Raw genomic sequence first — 19379 nt, forward strand, 5'->3', positions numbered from 1 at the left:
ATCCTCCCCTGGAGAAGGAAATGGCAACCCACTCCAGTATTTTTGCCTGGAAAATCCCATGGACTGAGAATCCTGGCAGGCTACAGTCCATGGGGTCACAAAGAGTCGGACACGACTGAGCGACTTCACTTCACTTCAAGAGGAGTTTCAGCTTTAGCATCATTCCTTCCTAAGAACACCCAGGGCTGATCTCCTTTAGAATGGACTGCTTGGATCTCTTTGCAGTCCAAGGGACTCTCAAGAGTCTTCTCCAACACCACAGTTCAAAAGCATCAATTCTTCAGTGCTCAGCTTTCTTCACAGTCCAACTCTCACATCCATACTTGACCACTGGAAAAACCATAACCTTGACTAGACGGACCTTTGTTGGCAAAGTAACGTCTCTGCTTTTCAATATGCTATCTAGGTTGGTCATAACTTTTCTTCCAAGGAGTAAGAGTCTTTTAATTTCATGGCTGCAGTCACCATCTGCAGTGATTTTGGAGCCCCAAAAAATAAAGTCTGATACTGTTTCCACTGTTTCCCCATCTATTTCCCATGAAGTGATTTAGGAATTTCTGTTGATACTTGGTAGAGTATGCCTATTTTCAATTTACTAGATAATGCCTGTCACATAATTTTCCAAAGTGATTCTAGCAATTTACACTATTTCCACCAGCAGATTAGTGTTCTGATTGTTCTAAATGCACACCGATTGTCAGACTTTTTGATATTTGCCAATCTGGTGGGTATAAAATGCTATCTTATAATATTATTGATGTGTGCTTCCATGATTACTAATGAGGCTGAGCATCTTTTCAGTTACTTATTGTTTGTTTTTTCTTTTGTGAGGTATCCAAGTATTTGACCCTTTTTTAAACTGGACCATCTTTTCTGATTATTGATTTTTTCCTATACTGGATACTAATACTTTGTCAGTGGCAAAGTGGGATGGACTTTGACAGAGAGAGATGATGGTTATGGCAGAGGTAGCCCAGGTGGACTGTACGGACAGGAGACTGAGAGAAATGTTCAGGAAAAAACAATTAGCCTGATTTATAGAGAATCAGATTGGAGAAGGAAATGGCAACCCACTCCAGTGTTCTTGCCTGGAGAATCCCAGGGACAGGGAGCCTGGTGGGCTGCCGTCTATGGGGTCACACAGAGTTGGACACGACCGAAGTGACTTAGCAGCAGCAGCATAGAGGGTCAGACAACTATAGGTTAGAAATGGGAGATAAGTTTTAATCAGAGGTAAATTTGGTTTGTATTGTGGAAGATCTTGAAGAAATCCATTTTTATTAATCCATTTAAATTATTTCCAGTTGGTGGTGGTGATGATGTTCAGTCACTAATCTGTGTCCCACACTTTGTGACCACGTGGACTGCAGCACGCCAGGCTACCCTGTCCTTCACCATCTCCCAGAGTTTGCTCAAATTCATGTCCATCAAGTTGGTGATGCTATCTAACCAGCTCATCTTTTGACACTGGTGATGCTATCTAACTAGCTCATCTTCTGACACCCTCTTCTCCTTTTGCCTTCAGTCTTACCCAGCATCAGGTCTTTTCCAATGAGTTGACTCTGCATCAGGTGGCTTTAGCATCAGTCCTTCCAATGAATATTCAGGGTTGATTTCCTTTAGTATTAACTGGTTTGATCTCCTTGCAGCCCAAGGACTCTCAAGAGTCTTCTCCAGCACCACATCTTGAAAGCATTTAGACCTTAGCCTAAAGGCTCAGAGGCTATATTCATTTTTTAGAAGTTTTAGAAATTGAAATAGAATAAATCGCAATGTACATTTCTCTCCTATTCTGTGCAAAGAGAAGTTTTTCTATCTGTGATAGGCAGAATAATGGCAACCAATGATATTCAACACTATTCCTCCCACCCCAAATCTGTGAATATATTGCTTCATTTGGCAAAAGGGACCTTGCAGATGTGGCTAACATTAAGCAACTTGAGATGGATCATCCACGTGGGCCCAATCTAGCCACAGGAATTTTTAAAAGCATTTCCAACTGTTCAGAGAGACGAGATCACAGAAGAATAGGATTTTCTGGCTTTGAAGGTGAAGGAAGAGAACCACAAACGGGAATATGAGATTCTGCCTAGGGGCTCCGGAAGGAGGCACAACTCTGGCGACACCAGTGAGACGCAAGTCAGACTTCTACAGAACTGTGAAATAACTAACTTGTATGGTTTAAACCACCAAGTTTCTATTGACATGTAACAGCAGCAATAGGAAACGAATACACTGGACATATTAAATTCAGAAAAACAAAAGCAAAGTGATATTTTTTGTTGTTTTTTAAAGCTACCTTAGGAGAAGAAAGAGACTTGAAAAACTTAAAATCATGTTCCACTTCAAAGGCCTTAGGAGGTGTACGTTTGAAGAGTAAAGACATCGAGCTCATTTTTTGCCATCTGCATATAAAGATACACACACATATTAAAAACATGGTTAAGGACATACCTATGCCTACTCAACAAGTATCCATCATGCCCTTTGTCTGGGCCTCCAAATTCTCTGGCTCCCATGGCACCAGTCCTAATGATGTGACCTTTGCACTTAACTCTTATTTCACTTCCCAGAGTTCCCTCCAAAGAAATCACCAAGATTTCTACTAAATCTCAACATTCCATGAAGTTAACTTCATTAATAGCCATTGGGGGGAAAAAAAACAAAAACAGAAATCTCTGGTATAAAACTAATGTTTGATTTTTTTTCATATGACTCAGGTCAAATTTCCATTATATTTAAAACTTACTTATGTGTATATTTTAAAAGTCATAACTAAGTATTAAAAATGTAAACATATGTCTTCTAAATGTAAACATATATCCTATTTTAACGTATCCCAAATATATCATACTGTTTCATACTTTGTATCTATCATTTATATCTGTCGCCTCTGCTTCAAAGTTCTCCATTAATCATTATTTGTTCCACAGTATATTTTGAGTGCCTACTATGTGCTAAGCACTGAACTAAGAATTGGATATATAAAGATACATAAAACATGCTCCTAGTCTTCAAGGAACTCAAGAGAATAGTAAATAAGATGCATATTAACAAATCAGAATATAGTGTTTTAAGTACTAAGATACATGGATTCTCAAGACTCAGCAATTACCCAAGGAGACTTATCAACTTTGTCTGGTGAACTTTGCCACATCCTGATGAATCTTGGCTCTACTGTCACACTTTTACATTTTAGCCAGATGTCTTCCCCAGTGCTCCTTACTGCCCAGCTAAGACAAGTCTTGAACCCTTCAGTGTGGTTTGGCAATCATTTGGAACCCTCGTTAATTGTTCCCCAACTGTTTCTGTTTTGAACCAAGTTCTGTGTGGCTTATGAGTCTTAGCTTCAGTTCCTGTTTACAACTGTTCTACCGACTTTTGGACTACATGATGGCCCAGCCTTGACTTACTCAGGATTTCCCTAAAAGACTCTATCTTAGACAGTCCTCTCTGATTCTTTCCCCTTTGGACTCATCTTGTCAAATATTCCAGTTCTGAGTGAGTGAATGAGTGAGTGAAAGTCGCTTAGTCGTGTCCGACTCTTTGCGACCCCATGGATAGTCTAGGAATTCTCCAGGCCAGAATACTGGAGTGGGTAGCCGTTCCCTTCTCTAGGGGATCTTTCCAACCAGGGGATTGAAGCCAGGTCTCCTGCATTGCAGGCAGATTCTTTATCAGCTGAGCTATCAGAGAAGGCCAAGAATACTGGAGTGATCTGCTGGATATTACCAGTCTAGGTATTCTAGTTCTGTGAGGGCTAGACATTTAGACATCTACCATTTAGGGCTGGGCTTTGCTGATGTTGAAAGCTCAGATGAGCACTAGTCACTTCCATTATGACAAATATTCAGCCACAGTCAAAACCAGGACTGAACTTTGCAAAAGCATAAAACAACTTTTCACCAGTATTTTATTCTTTACTGGGGACTGTTCTTCATCCCCTATGCCTATAAGCATGCTCAAGTCTCCCTCACAAACAAGCAGACTCATGAAACAAACTCTTCTTCAGTCCTACAGCTATTTGACTTCCTAGCAAAGTAACCTATGCGGTCATCACCTCACATCTCCCATTTATTTCTCAACCATGATGATGCAATTTTTACCCATCACTCTTTGAAACTTAGAATCATCAGTGACCCTTCAGCTGACAGACATGCAGGATCCACTGTTTGCTTTTCTTTTGTCCGATGTGATTTCACCGCCACATTCTACAAATATGTCCTCTCACTTTTCTTCCTCTCTCGTCCCTTGATTTCCATCGCACCCTTTGTTTCTGGCTTTCCTTTCAACCTATTGGCTATTCCTTCTTAGTGTTTTTCACTGGTTTCTCTTCTTTGGACTGCTCTTTACAGGCCATTTCTTGATTTCTTCCTCAGTTTTCTGTTTCTGCTCACTCTGTATACAGGACCTGAGTGACTTACCCAGATTGAAAATCCTATTATGCTGATGACACCAAAACCTTTACCCATAGGTCTGACCTCTTTGGGGAGCTCCAGACAGATCTGTCTGCTCATTAAATATCTCCGCTTGGAAGTCACACAAACATCTCAGACTTAAACCTGTCCAAAACCAAATTCACCATCTGTTTCTTCAGACCTCCTCTTCCCCTTATGTATTGTATCATAGTGATTTCTGTAAGGCCCTTATGTTGGGCCTTAAAAGTCTTACTGTGCTTTGGCCCCTATAGACTTTTCTTGCTTTATATTATGCAAGATATTATATCGTCACTACTTGCTCCCTGGACTCCAAGCCTTGAAAGACTATAACATGGTCTTTCACTATTTAGTGTGTATGCTTAGGCAGTTGCCTCCTTGATCTTTGTTCAATTAAATCCTGTCTGCCCTTCTGTGATTATTTTAGAACTCATGTTCTTATAGGTACTATTATACCAAATTATAGCTTTTGTTTACTTGTTTCTCCCTTTCCCTCAGTTGCAAAATTACTGAAAAGTTCTGGGCTTTTCATCTTTGAGTTCTCCATGTTCAGCACAGTATGACAATATCATATAGTTTAATTTCATCTGCTCACCTAAAGAATCCCAAATGCTCTTACCTTTGCCGGTCAAATACCAGAGGATATTCATATGTTAGCTTCTTCTCTGTGAATTTGCTTTCTTCTTTTATTTCTATGGGATATTCAGTAACATCACAAGGCAAAATAAAATCACTTGTCTGTGATAGTTCAAAGGTCCTGCGCTGTCCAAAATATCCACAGTAATGACCATTGAGGGCATGCCAGAGCCTGGGGAAAGGCAAAGGCAGAGAGAAGAAAGTAACTGGAATTCAGTGGAAGTTACTCTGTTTGGGTCATTTATGTAGATTTTTCTTGGCCCAGCAGGGATTTTAAACTCGAGTCCAGAACTCTACCTATTAAATATGTGGAGCTAATCATAACATAAACATTTTTACCAGTTGGAATTCTAATCTACAACAATTTTGGAAATGTTGTTTTAAATCTATACTTATGATAACCACTTATTAAACCCAGAAGACCAGAAATGGATTTTTCCCAAAATAGTAGTGCTCATTCAACTTAAATTGACTCATCTATTGAATTAGGCTGTAGAATGAGCCATATCTCAGCTGTCTAATTTCTGTATCAGCATCAACAGAACTTATGGGAGGAGACATCTACTAACGGTTTCACTCTTACCAAAATCATTTCAACCGCCATCCGTATTTTCTACTATTATGGAAACGCCATACTATTTTTTACAACTGAGTTCTGGAATAAGGTGGCAAAAGAAGTGATTCTTTATACATATGCATTATTTCACTCCAAGAGGTCCTTCTAAATAACCCACATGGTTTAAAGTCATACAGAATGTCATTAGCAAGAGTATGTGTCCTATGTCTTATGGAAATAAGACACAAATAAAATAATGTCCAACAGATCTTCCATTTATGTCTTGATTTCAAGCTCAAAATAGCAAGTGATGGAAACAATCATAATGTGCCTACCTCAATGATCCAGGAGGAGAATAATCTAAATGGATTAAGAGTAGATTCTACAAAGTCTAGGTGGTATCCCAGTTCAAAGAGATAGGCACTGAGGAGGAGGTAAAACAGAGGAATCCAGTCAGGGGTCCTCACACCTGACGGTGGCCTGAGAATGTGCCCTTCCTTTCATACTTTAATTCCCCAGTGCTACGTAGATGTTTTTATGGACTTCCCAGAGACTTGACCAAAGTGAAGTTGACAAGCCCTCTCAATGCAGAAGTTAGAGGGGTGAGGGCCTGGCTTCAGGACGACTCTAAATTCATTGTGCTGGAGGCAAGGACTGAAGTAATTTTTGGTCTTGTTTTCTGGTGTTTCCTGCTTCATGTGCAGTGTTCCCAAATGACTAACCCCATCTCTCAGCCTGATTTTCTAGGAGTCAGATATAGATTTGGATCTTTACCCCTCTCTAGCCTCTGTCCCAAAGCTAAGCCTTTATTATGCTTTTTCCTATGATAAAATCAATCTTTTTGACAAACAAGATTTAGAGTGTTAAATGCTTCCCTGGTGGCTCAGTTGGTAAAGAATCTGCCTGCAGTGTGGGAGACCTGAGTTCAAACCCTGGGTTGGGAAGATCCCCTGGAGAAGGGCATGGCAACATCCTCCAGTATGCTTGCCTGGAGAATTCCATGGAGAGATGAGCCTGAGGGGCTACATACAGTTCATGGGATCGCAAAGAGTCAGAGACAACTGAGTGATTTTCACTTACACTTAGGAAGTGGCAGTGAGTATTAGCAGAAAGACTTATTTGTGAAAAGAACTGTATTCTGAGATAGCTGTTAATAGAGCTAGGTTTTTTGAACTGAGTATTTAGGGATAGCTTCACTTGAAGGAATTGTAAAAGTAATTTCTCCATGCCATAGATAACTGGTTTGAGCAGGAAAAGCTTATAAATGATAGAGGTGTGCACACATGTAACGTGTGGGGAGTGTGTGTGTGTGTGTATGTGTATTATAATGCCCAATTAATACTTATGATGACAACTAAAAATAAGCTGGAGCAGAGACTCAAGGGACGGAGTCTTGGAAAACACCTATAATAATTAAATGTAATTTTCATGTCAGTTCATTTTTCCTATGAATAAAACAACAGATCTCTTTGACAGAGAAAGCAGCTCTGTTTGCCCTCAAATAACATCTTATCCTAAAGATTCATCTTGAACTCGGTATTTCTGAAAGATTTTCATCTTTCCATATTTCAAATGTTTTCCTTTTTTAGTGCTTCTTTTCTCAATGAATGACACTAATATTCATCTACTTTTATAATGCCTGGAATCACTTGACATCTATCTCTTACCTTCTCTTTCAGTTAAAGTTTATGTCTTCTGGATTTTGCCTCCTAGATAGTTCTCAAATCCAAAATATTTATTCCTAGCACTGTTACCACTCCCTGTGTTCACACCACTGTATTCACCAGTGACATTTAACTGGTCTTTGTGCTCCCGATTTTGCTGCTCCAAAATCCATACCTCACACATTATTATTTTTAAAACATATCTCAAATTAAATGAGTGTTAGTCGTTCAACTCCTCTGCCCATGGAATTCTCCAGGCAAGAATACTGGAGTGGATAGCCATTCCCTTCTCCAGGGGATCTTCCTGATCCAGGGATCCAACCCAGGGCTCTTGCACTGCAGGCAGATTCTTTCCCGTCTGAGCTATATATAAACTCTACCAATTATGTTACTCACTCACTTAATATTTTTTGGTGGCTGTTTATTTCAAGATGAAGATCCAAATCCTGAACAGTGTCTGCTACATGCTGTATGGTCTTGTCCCTGTCTGAATCACCAGGCTCAAGCTCATAGCTGGCTAGGGTCTTCTGAATTTCAGACCACGGTCATTCACACAACATAAAATATTTCTTCCTTTTCATCTTCCTTATGTTTAAACTCTTGAAAACACTTTGAAACCTCTTTATCTCCCTTGATCTTACCTACTTTTATGCCCTTAAAAGGCCAATTCATTATCATGATTTTTAATGTAATGTTTTAAACTTTCATTTTATATTGAAGTATAGTTGATTTAAAAAGTTGTGTTGGTTTCAGTATAAAACAGAGTGATTCCGTTATACATGTACATGTATATATTCTTTTCCAAATTCTTTCCCCAGGTTATTACAGAGTATTGGGCCTAGTTCCTTGTGCTATGTACTAGGTCCTTGTTGGTTATCTATTTTGAGTACAGCAGTATGTACATGTCAATGGCAAATTCCCAATTTATCCCATCTCCCTGGTAACCAAAAATTCATCCTCTAAGATGTGAGTCTGTTTCTGTTTTGTGAATAAGCTCATTTGTATCGTTTTTTTTTTTAAGATTCTGCATTTAAGTGATATCATATGGTATTTGTCTTTCTGTGTGCCACTTGACTCAGTATGGCCATCTTTAGGTCCATCCATACTGCTGCAAAAGGCACTATTTCCTTCTCTCTAATGGCTGAGTAGTAGTCTGTTGTAAATGTGTACTACGTCTTCTTTATTTGTCAGTGGACGTTTAGGTTGCTTCCATGGCCTGGCTATTGTGAATAGTGCTGCAATGAACACTGGCTTGCATGTATCTTTTTGAAATATGGTTTGAATTATATGTAGCAATTTGTCTCAAGAATGGTCATGAAATTTCCTTTCTCTTTATGTGTGTGAATATATATATGTGTGTGTATGTATTTTTAGCATTTTATGTATGTATACTTAGCATCACTAGGCAATTAAAAACAAGTAGGTTTGGTAGACCATGGCCACTATAGTTATTAATTCCAAAGTAGTAGATCTCTAAAGTCCTCATTAGAAGGGAAAAAAAAAATTTTATTACTATGTATGGTGACAAGTGTTGACTTATTAAGGTGATCCTTTTACAATATATACATATATTGAGTCATTGAGTTATAATCTGAAACTAATATTTATTATTTAAAACTTCAGTTTTTAAAAAAGCTGATCCTAAGGGGAGGCTTTCGTCCTAGTAAACCATCTCTGTTTGCTCCAATTGTAGCACTGTGCTCACCCCTCTGAAGTAAGAGGAGCAACCAAGGAAGAAAAGAACCACAAAAACAAGTAGACTTTTAATGTCAATTACATTTTCATTGAAACAATTACTTCACTTTCACTTTTCTCAGCATTAGTTGTTCTTTCCTCTATTTTGTAATGACTTCTCATCCTGTGTATCCTGTAGTCTTCCCTGGGCTTGGGTCTATCTCTCTGAGCTACCCATATTGCTTAATGATTTGAAATAAGTCTACAAGAACACTTGTATTGAAAGTATACCTTTTAGTGTCGATGAGCATGGCATCTCATTTTCTTGAGTGTGGAAAATTACAAATTAGTGACTACCTTCTCAAAGCCCTTTGGTGCCACCTTTTATTTGTTTTAATCAGCTAATCAAGATTCCACTTATGGTATATGCTCAAAGTTTAACTTAAAATCCTTGACCTCATACAACCTGAATTCACAATATGAAAGTCCATACCTTACTGAGCCATCGATGGAGGCAGTAAGTACCACTTGTTTCTCTTCTACATAGATTATTTGAACAATTTCTAATGAATGAGCACGCCAGGCAAGAAGCTGCTTGAATTTCTAGAGAGTAACAATAAAGCATATCTCTTTTAATAAGTACATACCGATCCAAATACAATCTTGAACAAAAACATTAATCATTAAAGAGCTAAGCTAATGAATGAATGGTGTAGACATCTGTACAAGACAGTGAAATCCCCACTCCAGTTATCTCTTCTATTGCTTGTTGAAGTACCAAAACTTCTATTTTTAGATATTTGTTAATCTATGCATATCCCTGGGACAGGAAATATCTTATACCTTTAGCAGCTTATCATTTAACTGAGGATTAGCAATTCATTTAGTTGAAAACTAGTAGAAGACTAGATGAAAGAAAATCTTTAGGAGAAGGGTTGTGGGGGGACTATATAATATAGTAATATTGTATATAATATATCAGAAGCAAGAGAAAGCAGAGTTAAAAGAAGACGACCAAAGGGGAGATTGGCAAGAAGACTTTTCCTATTTCCAAGTTTTATCCAGAGATTCCTGGCTAATTGTTTTTTTGTTTGTTTTGGAGGGGGGGTGTTGGTGGTGATTGAGGGATATATATGTTACTTACATACCACAAAGAATTAACAAAAGGATTGGACCCAGCTCATTCTCTTGCAAAGACATCTTGACACTTCAGGATGTGACTTATCCTCAAGTTTAGAGCCTCTAAATTGGCTCCAGCCAATTTTAAAGCATGTGGACTAGAGTTGTCAATTGGGAGACTTATTCTGTAGTTATATCCCCATAAAACATGTTCCTTCTCTGTTACTGATGAATCCAGACTAAGTCCTTACTTCTTGCTGGTTATCTATGTGGGAGATAGAATTCTGGCAGCTCAGAGTTCTATGAGACCCAAATTCATTTAGACTTTAACATGGTAAGTTAGGCACAATTCTTCCAATATTTCTTGACCTTCTGATTCGGTTCCCTACTCTTAGAGAACCCGGGTAAAATCTACCCCCTTCTACTTATTTTCTCAAAGCTTTTCAAGAACATTGGTTGCCCGAAGGTTCTTTCTCTGCCACAGGACAGAATTCTCTTAAGGCAAGGATTTCATTAATATGGACCATATCTATAATAAGAAATACAGTTTACTTCATGACCCAGTAAACACATGTGGTACCTGCACATGCATCTGAAACAAGTTTCAGTATCCTTCACAAAGGATACTTAATCTATATTGTGTATAATGCACAATTGATACTATCTGTTGTTCTATTCAATTGTATTGGGTTGGCCAAAAGGTTTGTTTGGCTTTTTCCGTAAAATGATATGGAAAAACCCAAACACACTTTTTGGCCAACACAATATTTCATTCCACTCCATTCTCTTCTATTCTCACAAAAGTACTGCTTGCCACTTATTAAACTGATTTTATGACTCCCCCTAGTGTATTACAACGAGTAATTAGAAAAAAACATGGAATAAAACTTTTTTCTGTAAGCATGTGAATATATATTATTTGTCTTTATGTAGATAGATTTTGACTAGTGTATCTCTTAGACTATTGGTATTCCATGGATCATCTTTTAAACAGTATTGCCTCAAGAGAACCAGATTAACCTCTGATTTATAGACTGACTTATTAAGTTTTCACTGTAGTTGTAATCCATAACTGAATCTTGTTTAATGCATGGTGCATATTAGTGTATGTAATAATGAGGCATTTTATGACCAGAGTCCATTGTGCATTTATAAATAGGCAGCCAGATACAAACTGGAAAATCACATTGTTCAAATAAAGAGAAGGTTGAAATGAGGTTGGATAGGGAAGAATTTAGATATGTTATTAAAATAGATCCTCTTCTTTTCAATTAGTGAAAATGCTTTTAAAAATCAATCCCACTATTATTCTAATTCAGTATCAACAAATAACTTTGTTTTAAATATTTTCTCTGAATTTTGAAAGGTCTCAGTTGCCAGTTTGTAGGAAGTCCATTTGTGAAAATGTAGGTTTTGAATTGTATTTTTTATCTGCTAAAATTAATATGAGAATATTGATAATTATCACAGATAAGAGAAAACAATTAGATAACCTTCTTCTCACACATGATTCAAGCATATGATTGTTGTTGTTCCTATCACAGCATGCCATATAGTTGATACAGTAAGTTGAAACTTAGTGCTTTCCATTTGCTGGTGGTATGTATTACATGTGGAAAGAGCATTGGATTAGAGGACAGGAACCCCGATTCTGGCTCTGTCTTCATCATTAACTATGATGTGATCCCAGGCAAGCTGCTTTCTGATTTCCCTTCTGCAAATTGAAGATAGTCATACTGAAGCTAAGTATCTGAACTTTATAAAAGCTATAATGGGTTCTTGGAAACAAAAACTCTGTAGATCAAATGAGATAATGTTTGAAACAATAAGCATTCTAAAACACTCTGCAAAGAATCCCATCCTAATCTATGTATCTATGCATTAATATTAATACCTATAATCCAGAAACAAAACATTTCTGTTTAAGCTACTATTTGGCTTTTGGATTTGAAGTATTAACTTACAGGGAAATAAGCCTATGATAAAATAGTGCTTCCTTGCTGTAGTCTTTAATTAGTTTTGAATTTGTATAATATATGTAGATATATTGGCATATCCACACACGCACACAAGAAGTGCATTTTTTGTTTGTTTGTTTTAGCCATGCTGCAAGGCATCTGGTATCTTAGTTCTCCAATCAGGGTTTGAACCCGCTCCCCTTGCGATGGGAGCATGGAATCTTAACCACTGGACTGCCAGGGAAGTCCCAGGAAGTACATATTTAAATGGTTATCAACTAAGGATGGTGACATTTACATTGCATTAACACTAAAAATAGAATAACATATTTAATCATAAGGATGATTTTAGACTATAGGGGAAGAGTTTCTTGAAAATAATAATGTCTGGGTACCAGGCAGGGCTTCTAGGAAAGGTTATGAAACTTCCTTCTATGAAGTTGTATAAGATAAAGGCAATGACTGGAGGACTGCATGATGTATGATGCTCTTAAGCTCTGGGCAGACTCTAACAAATAAGTCAAAACATGAAGCAGATGCAGAATGACCAGCGGCTTGTTTGCTCACTCAACTCATTCATCCCCTATTTTCTCCAGTAGACCACTGTTACTTGTTGTATAGCTTAAGTTTCAGTAGTATCACATATGACTTGAGAGTAGGTAGTCTTGTCCTGTATTTCTAGCTTTTGTGGCATTTGGCACAGAGAAATGCTCAGTAAATGTCTTGATTCATTAATTAAACTAAAACTGAAGTTCTTACCTTTTCATCATGAGGTGATTCCAAGAAGGAACTGATATTGCAAAGGATAGCGTGTCCTTCTGCATGAAATTTAAACATTGGAATTTTTAATTAGATATTCTCTTGTCTAAGTAATTATTAATACTACTCAGACTTGTTTTGATCAAGTTGTTTTGATTTAAGCATTTAAAATGGTAAGTAAAATAGTATCTGAGAGGTGTAGTGCCGCTGCAGCAGCTACAGCAGGGACTCGAGCAGGGTGGTGACCATGCGGGGGGTGGTCTCACTCTTGGAGACACCCCAGGGCACCATTGCTGCACTGGTTCTGTACCTGTTCCAAGTGTTCTTAGCGATGGCCTAGAAATCTGGTGATGCCAGCCCCTCAGAGCTAATCCACAACCTCCACAAAAATGGAATCCTCAAGGTAAAGTATTTGAAGTAATGTTGGCCTCAGACTGCTCCCACTATGCAAAATAAAACCTTTATATGGATTCTTCACAATCTATGGGGTTCCAAGCAACAATTAGTACTCCACATATGCATGCATATGTACTAGAACTTCTGTCTGATCAGCTGCATGAAGGAGCTAAAGCTGTAGGAGCTGGAAGTGAGACCCTTAAACTGCATGTTTTGCATGTATGGTTGGGTCGACTGGAAAAATCATAGGAATTGATGACATTAAAGAGCTACTAAACTATTCAGTAAATAATGTCAGAAAGGATGATCCAGTGCTTTTGTTTCCAGGGAGACTGCAGCTGCTTGTGAGGGGTGGAAGATGGAGTATGCTGAAGAAGCCCCTTATGGTGCTATTCAGGAAGGAGCCACAGACCCAGCTGTGTCCCCAGGCACTAATAGACCAGTTAAAGCCTGCCAGAAGATTGATATTACAAGTGGTCTGCAAGTGAAAACCAGATATTGGAGTAATGTGGCAAGCTACGTGTTGGCAGTGTCGAAATGAAATCTCACAATGTGTGATGTGGACAGAAAGGTGATTCAGTTATATACGTATATCCTTTTTCAGATTATTTGCCATTATAGTTTGCTGCAAGATGTTGAATTATATTTCCTTGTGCTATACAGTTGTTCAGTCACTCAGTTGTGTCTGACTCTTTGCAGCCTCATGGACTGCAGCACACCAGGCTTCCCTGTCCTTCACAATCTCCCGGAGTCTGCAAGAACTTACGTTCATTGAATCAGTAATGCCATCCAGCCATCTCATCCTCTGTCATCCCCTTCTCTTCTGCCTTCAATCTTTCACAGCATCAGAGTCTTTTCCAATGAGTTGGGTCTTCACATCAGGTGGCCAAAGTATTGGAGTTTCAGCTTCAGCAACACTCCTTCCAGTGCATTTTCAGGATTGATTTCCTTTAGGATTAACTGGTTTTCTTTCTCCTTGCAGTCCACGGGACTCTCTCAAGAGTCTTCTCCAACACCACAGTTCAAAGCATCGGTTCTTCAGTGCTCAGCCTTCTTTATGGTTCAATCGCACATCCATACTCAACTGCTCAAAAAACCATAGCTTTGACTGTATGGACCTTTGTCGGTAAAGTGATATCTTTGCTTTTGAATATATTGTCTAGGTTTGTCATAGCTTTTCTTCCAAAGAGCAAGCACCTTTTGTTTTCATGGCTGCAGTCAGCATCACAGTGATTTTGGAGCTAAAGGAAATAAAGTCTGTCACTGTCTCCATTACTGTATACTGTGTTCTACGGTAGGACCTTGCCTGTCTGTTTTATATATAGTAGTCTGTATCTGATGATCTCAAGCCCTCAGTTCAGTTCAGTTCAGTCGCTCAGTCGTGTCCGACTCTTTGCGACCCCATGAATCACAGCACGCCAGGCCTCCCTGTCCATCACCAACTCCCGGAGTTCACTCAGACTCATGTCCATCGAGTCAGTGATGCCATCCAGCCATCTCATCCTCTGTTGTCCCCTTCTTCTCCTTCCCCCAATCCCTCCCAGCATCAGAGTCTTTTCCAATATTGACCCTAATTTATCCCTCCTCCCCCACTTTCCTGTTTGGTAACCATAAGTTTGTTTTCTGTCTCTGTGAGTCTGTTTCTATTTTGTAAATAAGTTCATTTAAATAAAGATAGCTTTAAATAAATGTTGTAAATCTACTGGTAATACTGAATGCAAACATAAATAATTATTTTCTACAATCTCCAGAAGACTCAGGTAATTGTTAATACAAAATAATACATTGAGACTTTTGTAAGGTAACTTTGAAATGAAAAATTAGTTTTTAAAAGAGGAGACATAAAATTTAAATATTAATATAATAGCAATATCTGGATGCAGATCTCAAGATTACATTAGAAAATAAGGGTTGGCTGTGATAAGAAGAAGGGTAGGCTAAGCTTGAGAGAAGAAAAGAAAGCTTAGGCTTAATTCAAAAGAAGAGAGGAAATAGGAAGGAAGCATTAAAAAAATAGTGTTACATGAAAAAATTAAGACCAACTATATTGGTTATGGACTTCCCTGGTGGCTCAGATGGTAAAGTGTCTGTCTATAATGCGGGAGACCCAGGTTCGAGCCCTGGGTTGGGAAGATCCCCTGGAGAAGGAAATGGCAATCTACTCCAGTCCTGGAAAATCCCATGGACAGAGGAGCCTGGTAGGCTACAGTCTATGGGGTCTCAAAGAGTTGGACACGACTGAGCGACTTCACTTTCACTTTCATATTGGTTATAACAATAAAAGTCCCCTATAAAGAACAAATAATCCCTTTCTTCTCGTGCATGACTCCCTTTAGAATGAAGGTCAATGCAACATAACCCTTTTAAGATTATAAATAAAATCTTTACATTATTCCCAATATGCAAATAAGGGGATGGGAGTCCTATACAGAAATCCTACAGGACTGGGGAAGCAGACTATCGGAGGGCACAGCAAAACCTTATGCTCACCAGGACCTCGGAGAAAGGAGCAGTGACCCCACAAGAGACTGAGCCAGTCTTGCCTGTGAGTGTCCAGGAGTCTCTGGTGGAGCATGGGTCAACAGTGGCCTGCTGCGGGGTCAGGGGCACTAACTAAACAGTTCATGGAGCCATGGCGTGCTGACATAAGTCCCTTTGCAGGAGGTCACCATTATGCCATTAGCCAAAACTACAAGGAGGGAACACAGCCCCACCCATCAGCAGAAAATTGCATTTAAGGTTTACTGACTATGGCCTGCCCACCAGAATAAGACCCAGATTTCCCCACAGCCATTCCTTCCTACCATGAAGCTTCAACAAGCCTCTAATCCTCATCCATCAGAGGGAGAGAGAGTGAAAACCACAATCACAGGAAGTGAACCAAACTGATCACATAGATCACAGCCTTGTCTAAATCAAAGGAATTATAAGCCATGCCATGTAGGGCTACCCAAGGTGGATGGGTCATGGTGGAGAGTTCTGACAAAACATGGTCTACTGGGGAAGGGAATGGTAAACCACTTCAGCATTCTTCCCTTGAGAAGTCCATGAACAGTGTAAAAAGGAAAAAAGATGTGACACTGAAAGATGAACTTCCCAGGTTGGTAGGTGCCCAATATGCTACTGGAGATCAATGGAAAAATAGGTCCAGAATGAATGAAGAGGCTGTACCAAAGCAGAAAGAACACCCAGATGTGCATGTCTCCTGTTGTGAAAGTAAAGTCTGATGCTGTAAAGAACAATATTGCTTAGGAACCTGGAATGTTAGGTCGATGAATCAAGGCAAATTGGAAGTGGTCAAACAGAAGATGGCAAGAGTGAACATTGACATTTTAGGAATCAGTGAACTAAAATGGACTGGAATGGACAAATGTAATTCAGCTTACCATTATATCTACTACTGTGGGCAAGAATCCCTTAGAAGAAATGGAGTAGCCATCATAGTCAGCAGAAGAGTCTGAAGTGCAGTACTTAGATGCAATCTCAAAAATGACACAATGATCTCTGTTCATTTCCTTGATTACTATCACAGTAATCGAGGTCTATACCCCAAACAATAATGCTGAAGAAGCTGAAGTTGAAGACCTACAAGAAGACCTTCTATGAAGACCTACAGGACCTTCTAGAACTAACACCAAAAAAGATATCCTTTTCATTATAGGAGACTGGAATGCAAAAGTAGGAAATCAAGACATACCTGGAGGAGCAGGCAAGTTTGGCTTTGGATTACTAAGTGAAGCAGGGCAAAGGCTAACAGAGTTTTACCAAGAGAACACACTGGTCATAGAAAACACCCTCTTCCAACAACACAAAAGATGACTCTACACATGGACATCACCAGATGGTCAATACCGAAATCAGATTGAGTATATTCTTTGCAGCTGAAGATGGAGTCACTATACAGTCAATGAAAACAAGACTGGGAGCTGACTGTGACTCAGATCATGAACTCCTTATTGTCACATTTAGACTTAAATTGAAGAAAAGTAGAGAAAACCACTGTGCCACTCAGGTATGACTTAAATCCCTTATACAGTGGAAGTGACAAATAGATTCAAGGGATTAGATCTGATAGACAGAGTGCCTGAAGATCTATGGACAGAGGTTCATAGCATGGAATAGGAGGCGGTGATCAAAACCATCCCCAAGAAAAAGAAATGTGAAAAGGCCAAATAGTTGTCTGATGAGGCCTTACAAATATGTGAGAAGAGAAGAGAAGCAAAAGACAAAGGAGAAAAGGAAAGATATGCCCATCTGAATGCAGCATTCCAATGAATAGCAAGAAGAGATAAGAAAGCCTTCCTAAGTGAACAGTGCAAAGAAATAGAGGAAAACAGTAGAGTTGGAAAGAGAATTAGAGACACCAAGGGAACATTTCATGCAAAGATGGCACAATAAAGTACAGAATGATATGGACCTAACAGAAACAGCAGATATTAAGAAGAGGTGGCAAGAATATACAGAAGAACTATACAAAAAAAAAAAAAAAATCTAATGATCCAGATAACCACAATGGTGTGACCACTTACCTAGAGCCAGACATCCTGGAGTACAAAGTCAAGTGGGACTTAGGAAGAATCAGTACAAGCAAGCTAGTGGAGATGGTGGAATTCCAGCTGAGCTATTTCAAATCTGAAAAGATGATGCTATGAAAGTGCTGCACTCAATATGCCAGCAAATTTGGAAAACTCAGCAGTGGCCACAGGACTGGAAAAGGTCAGTTTTCATTCCAATCCTAAAGAAGTGCAATGCCAAGGAATGTTCACACTACGCCACAATTGCACTCATTTCACATGCTAGCAAAGTAATGCTGACTTAGCAGCAGCAGCAGGCTTCAACAGTATGTGAACCAAGAACTCCCAGGTGTTCAAGCTGGATTTAGAAAAGGCACAAGAACCAGAGATAAAATTGCCAACAACTTTTGGAAAAACAAGAGAATCCCAGAAAAACATCTACTTCTGCTTGACTACACTAAAGCCTTTGACTGCATGGATCACAACAAACTGTGGAAAATTCTTCAAGAGATGGGAATACTCTATCACCTTACCTGCCTCCTGTGAAACCTGTATGCAGGTCAAAAAGCAACAGTTAGAACCGGACATGGAACAACAGACTGGTTCCAAATCGGAAAAGGTGTACATCAAGGCTGTATATAGTCACCCTGCTTATTTAACTTTTATGCAGAATACACCATGGAAATGCTGGGCTGGATGAAGCACAAGCTGGAATCAAGATTGCCAGGAGAAATATCAATAACCTCAGATATGCAGATGACACCATCCTTGTGTAGGAAAGTGAAGAAGAACTAAAGAGCCTCTTGATGAAAGTGAAAGAGGAGAGTGAAAAAGCTGGCTTAAGACTCAACATTCAAAAAATGAAGATCATGGCATCCAGTCCCATCACTTCATGGCAAATAGATGGGGAAGCAATGGAAACAGTGATAGACCTTATTTTCTTGGGCTCCAAAATTGCAGCCATGAAATTAAAAGATGTTTGCTCCTTGGAAGAAAAGGTATGACCAACCTAGACAGCGTATTAAAAAGCAGAGATATTACATTGCCATCAAATGTTCATCTAGTCAAAGCTGTGGTTTTTCCAGTAATGTATGGATGTGAGAGTTGGTCCATAAAGATGGCTGAGTGCTGAAGAATTGATGTTTTTGAACTGTTGTGTTGGCGAAGACTCTTGAGAGAGTCCTTTGGACAGCAAGGAGATCAAACCAATCAATCCTAAAAGAAATTCATCCTGAATATTCATTGGAAGGACTGATGGCTGAAGCTGAAATTCCGATACTTTGGCCAATTGATGTAAAGACTTGACTCATTAGTAAAGACCCTAATGCTGGGAAAGATTGAAGGCAGGAGAAGGGGATGACAGAGGATGAGATGGTTGGATGGCATCACCGACTCGATGGACATGATTTTGAGCAAGCTCCGGGAGATGGTGATGGACAGGGAAGCCTGGCATGCTGCAGTCCACGGGGTCGCAAAAAGTCAGACACAACTGAGCAAGTGAACAACAGTCCTATACCCAATTTAATGACAGAAGAAATCATATGTCTTGCTTTAAATACAGAGCTAGAAATGAAATAGGTTCTCCTGACATCCTTTCATTCTTCTGTTTATTTGGCAGCTTGGGTATCCTTCCGTTTCAATAAATGTCACAGGGTTATCCTATATCC

At 39.1% G+C, this 19379-nt stretch overlaps 1 protein-coding gene and 1 pseudogene across 1 annotated transcript in view; one reads left to right on the forward strand and one right to left on the reverse strand.

Annotated features, from left to right (window-relative positions):
• WDR64 (WD repeat domain 64) overlaps window positions 1-19379 on the reverse strand; it is a 121867-nt gene that overhangs the window by 9655 nt on the left and 92833 nt on the right. Inside the window, exons 21-24 of the mRNA XM_010836684.1 lie at window positions 12803-12861; window positions 9460-9569; window positions 5056-5244; window positions 2300-2405 (exon numbers count right to left, since the gene is read on the reverse strand). Of these exons, the coding sequence (XP_010834986.1) occupies window positions 2300-2405; window positions 5056-5244; window positions 9460-9569; window positions 12803-12861 (464 nt within the window). The remainder of the gene's footprint in view (window positions 1-2299; window positions 2406-5055; window positions 5245-9459; window positions 9570-12802; window positions 12862-19379) is intronic.
• LOC104986244 lies at window positions 13023-13756 on the forward strand (annotated as a pseudogene).

The sequence above is a fragment of the Bison bison genome, unplaced genomic scaffold, assembly GCF_000754665.1.
Source record: "Bison bison bison isolate TAMUID 2011002044 unplaced genomic scaffold, Bison_UMD1.0 scf7180017864064, whole genome shotgun sequence".
Lineage (NCBI taxonomy): Eukaryota > Metazoa > Chordata > Mammalia > Artiodactyla > Bovidae > Bison > Bison bison.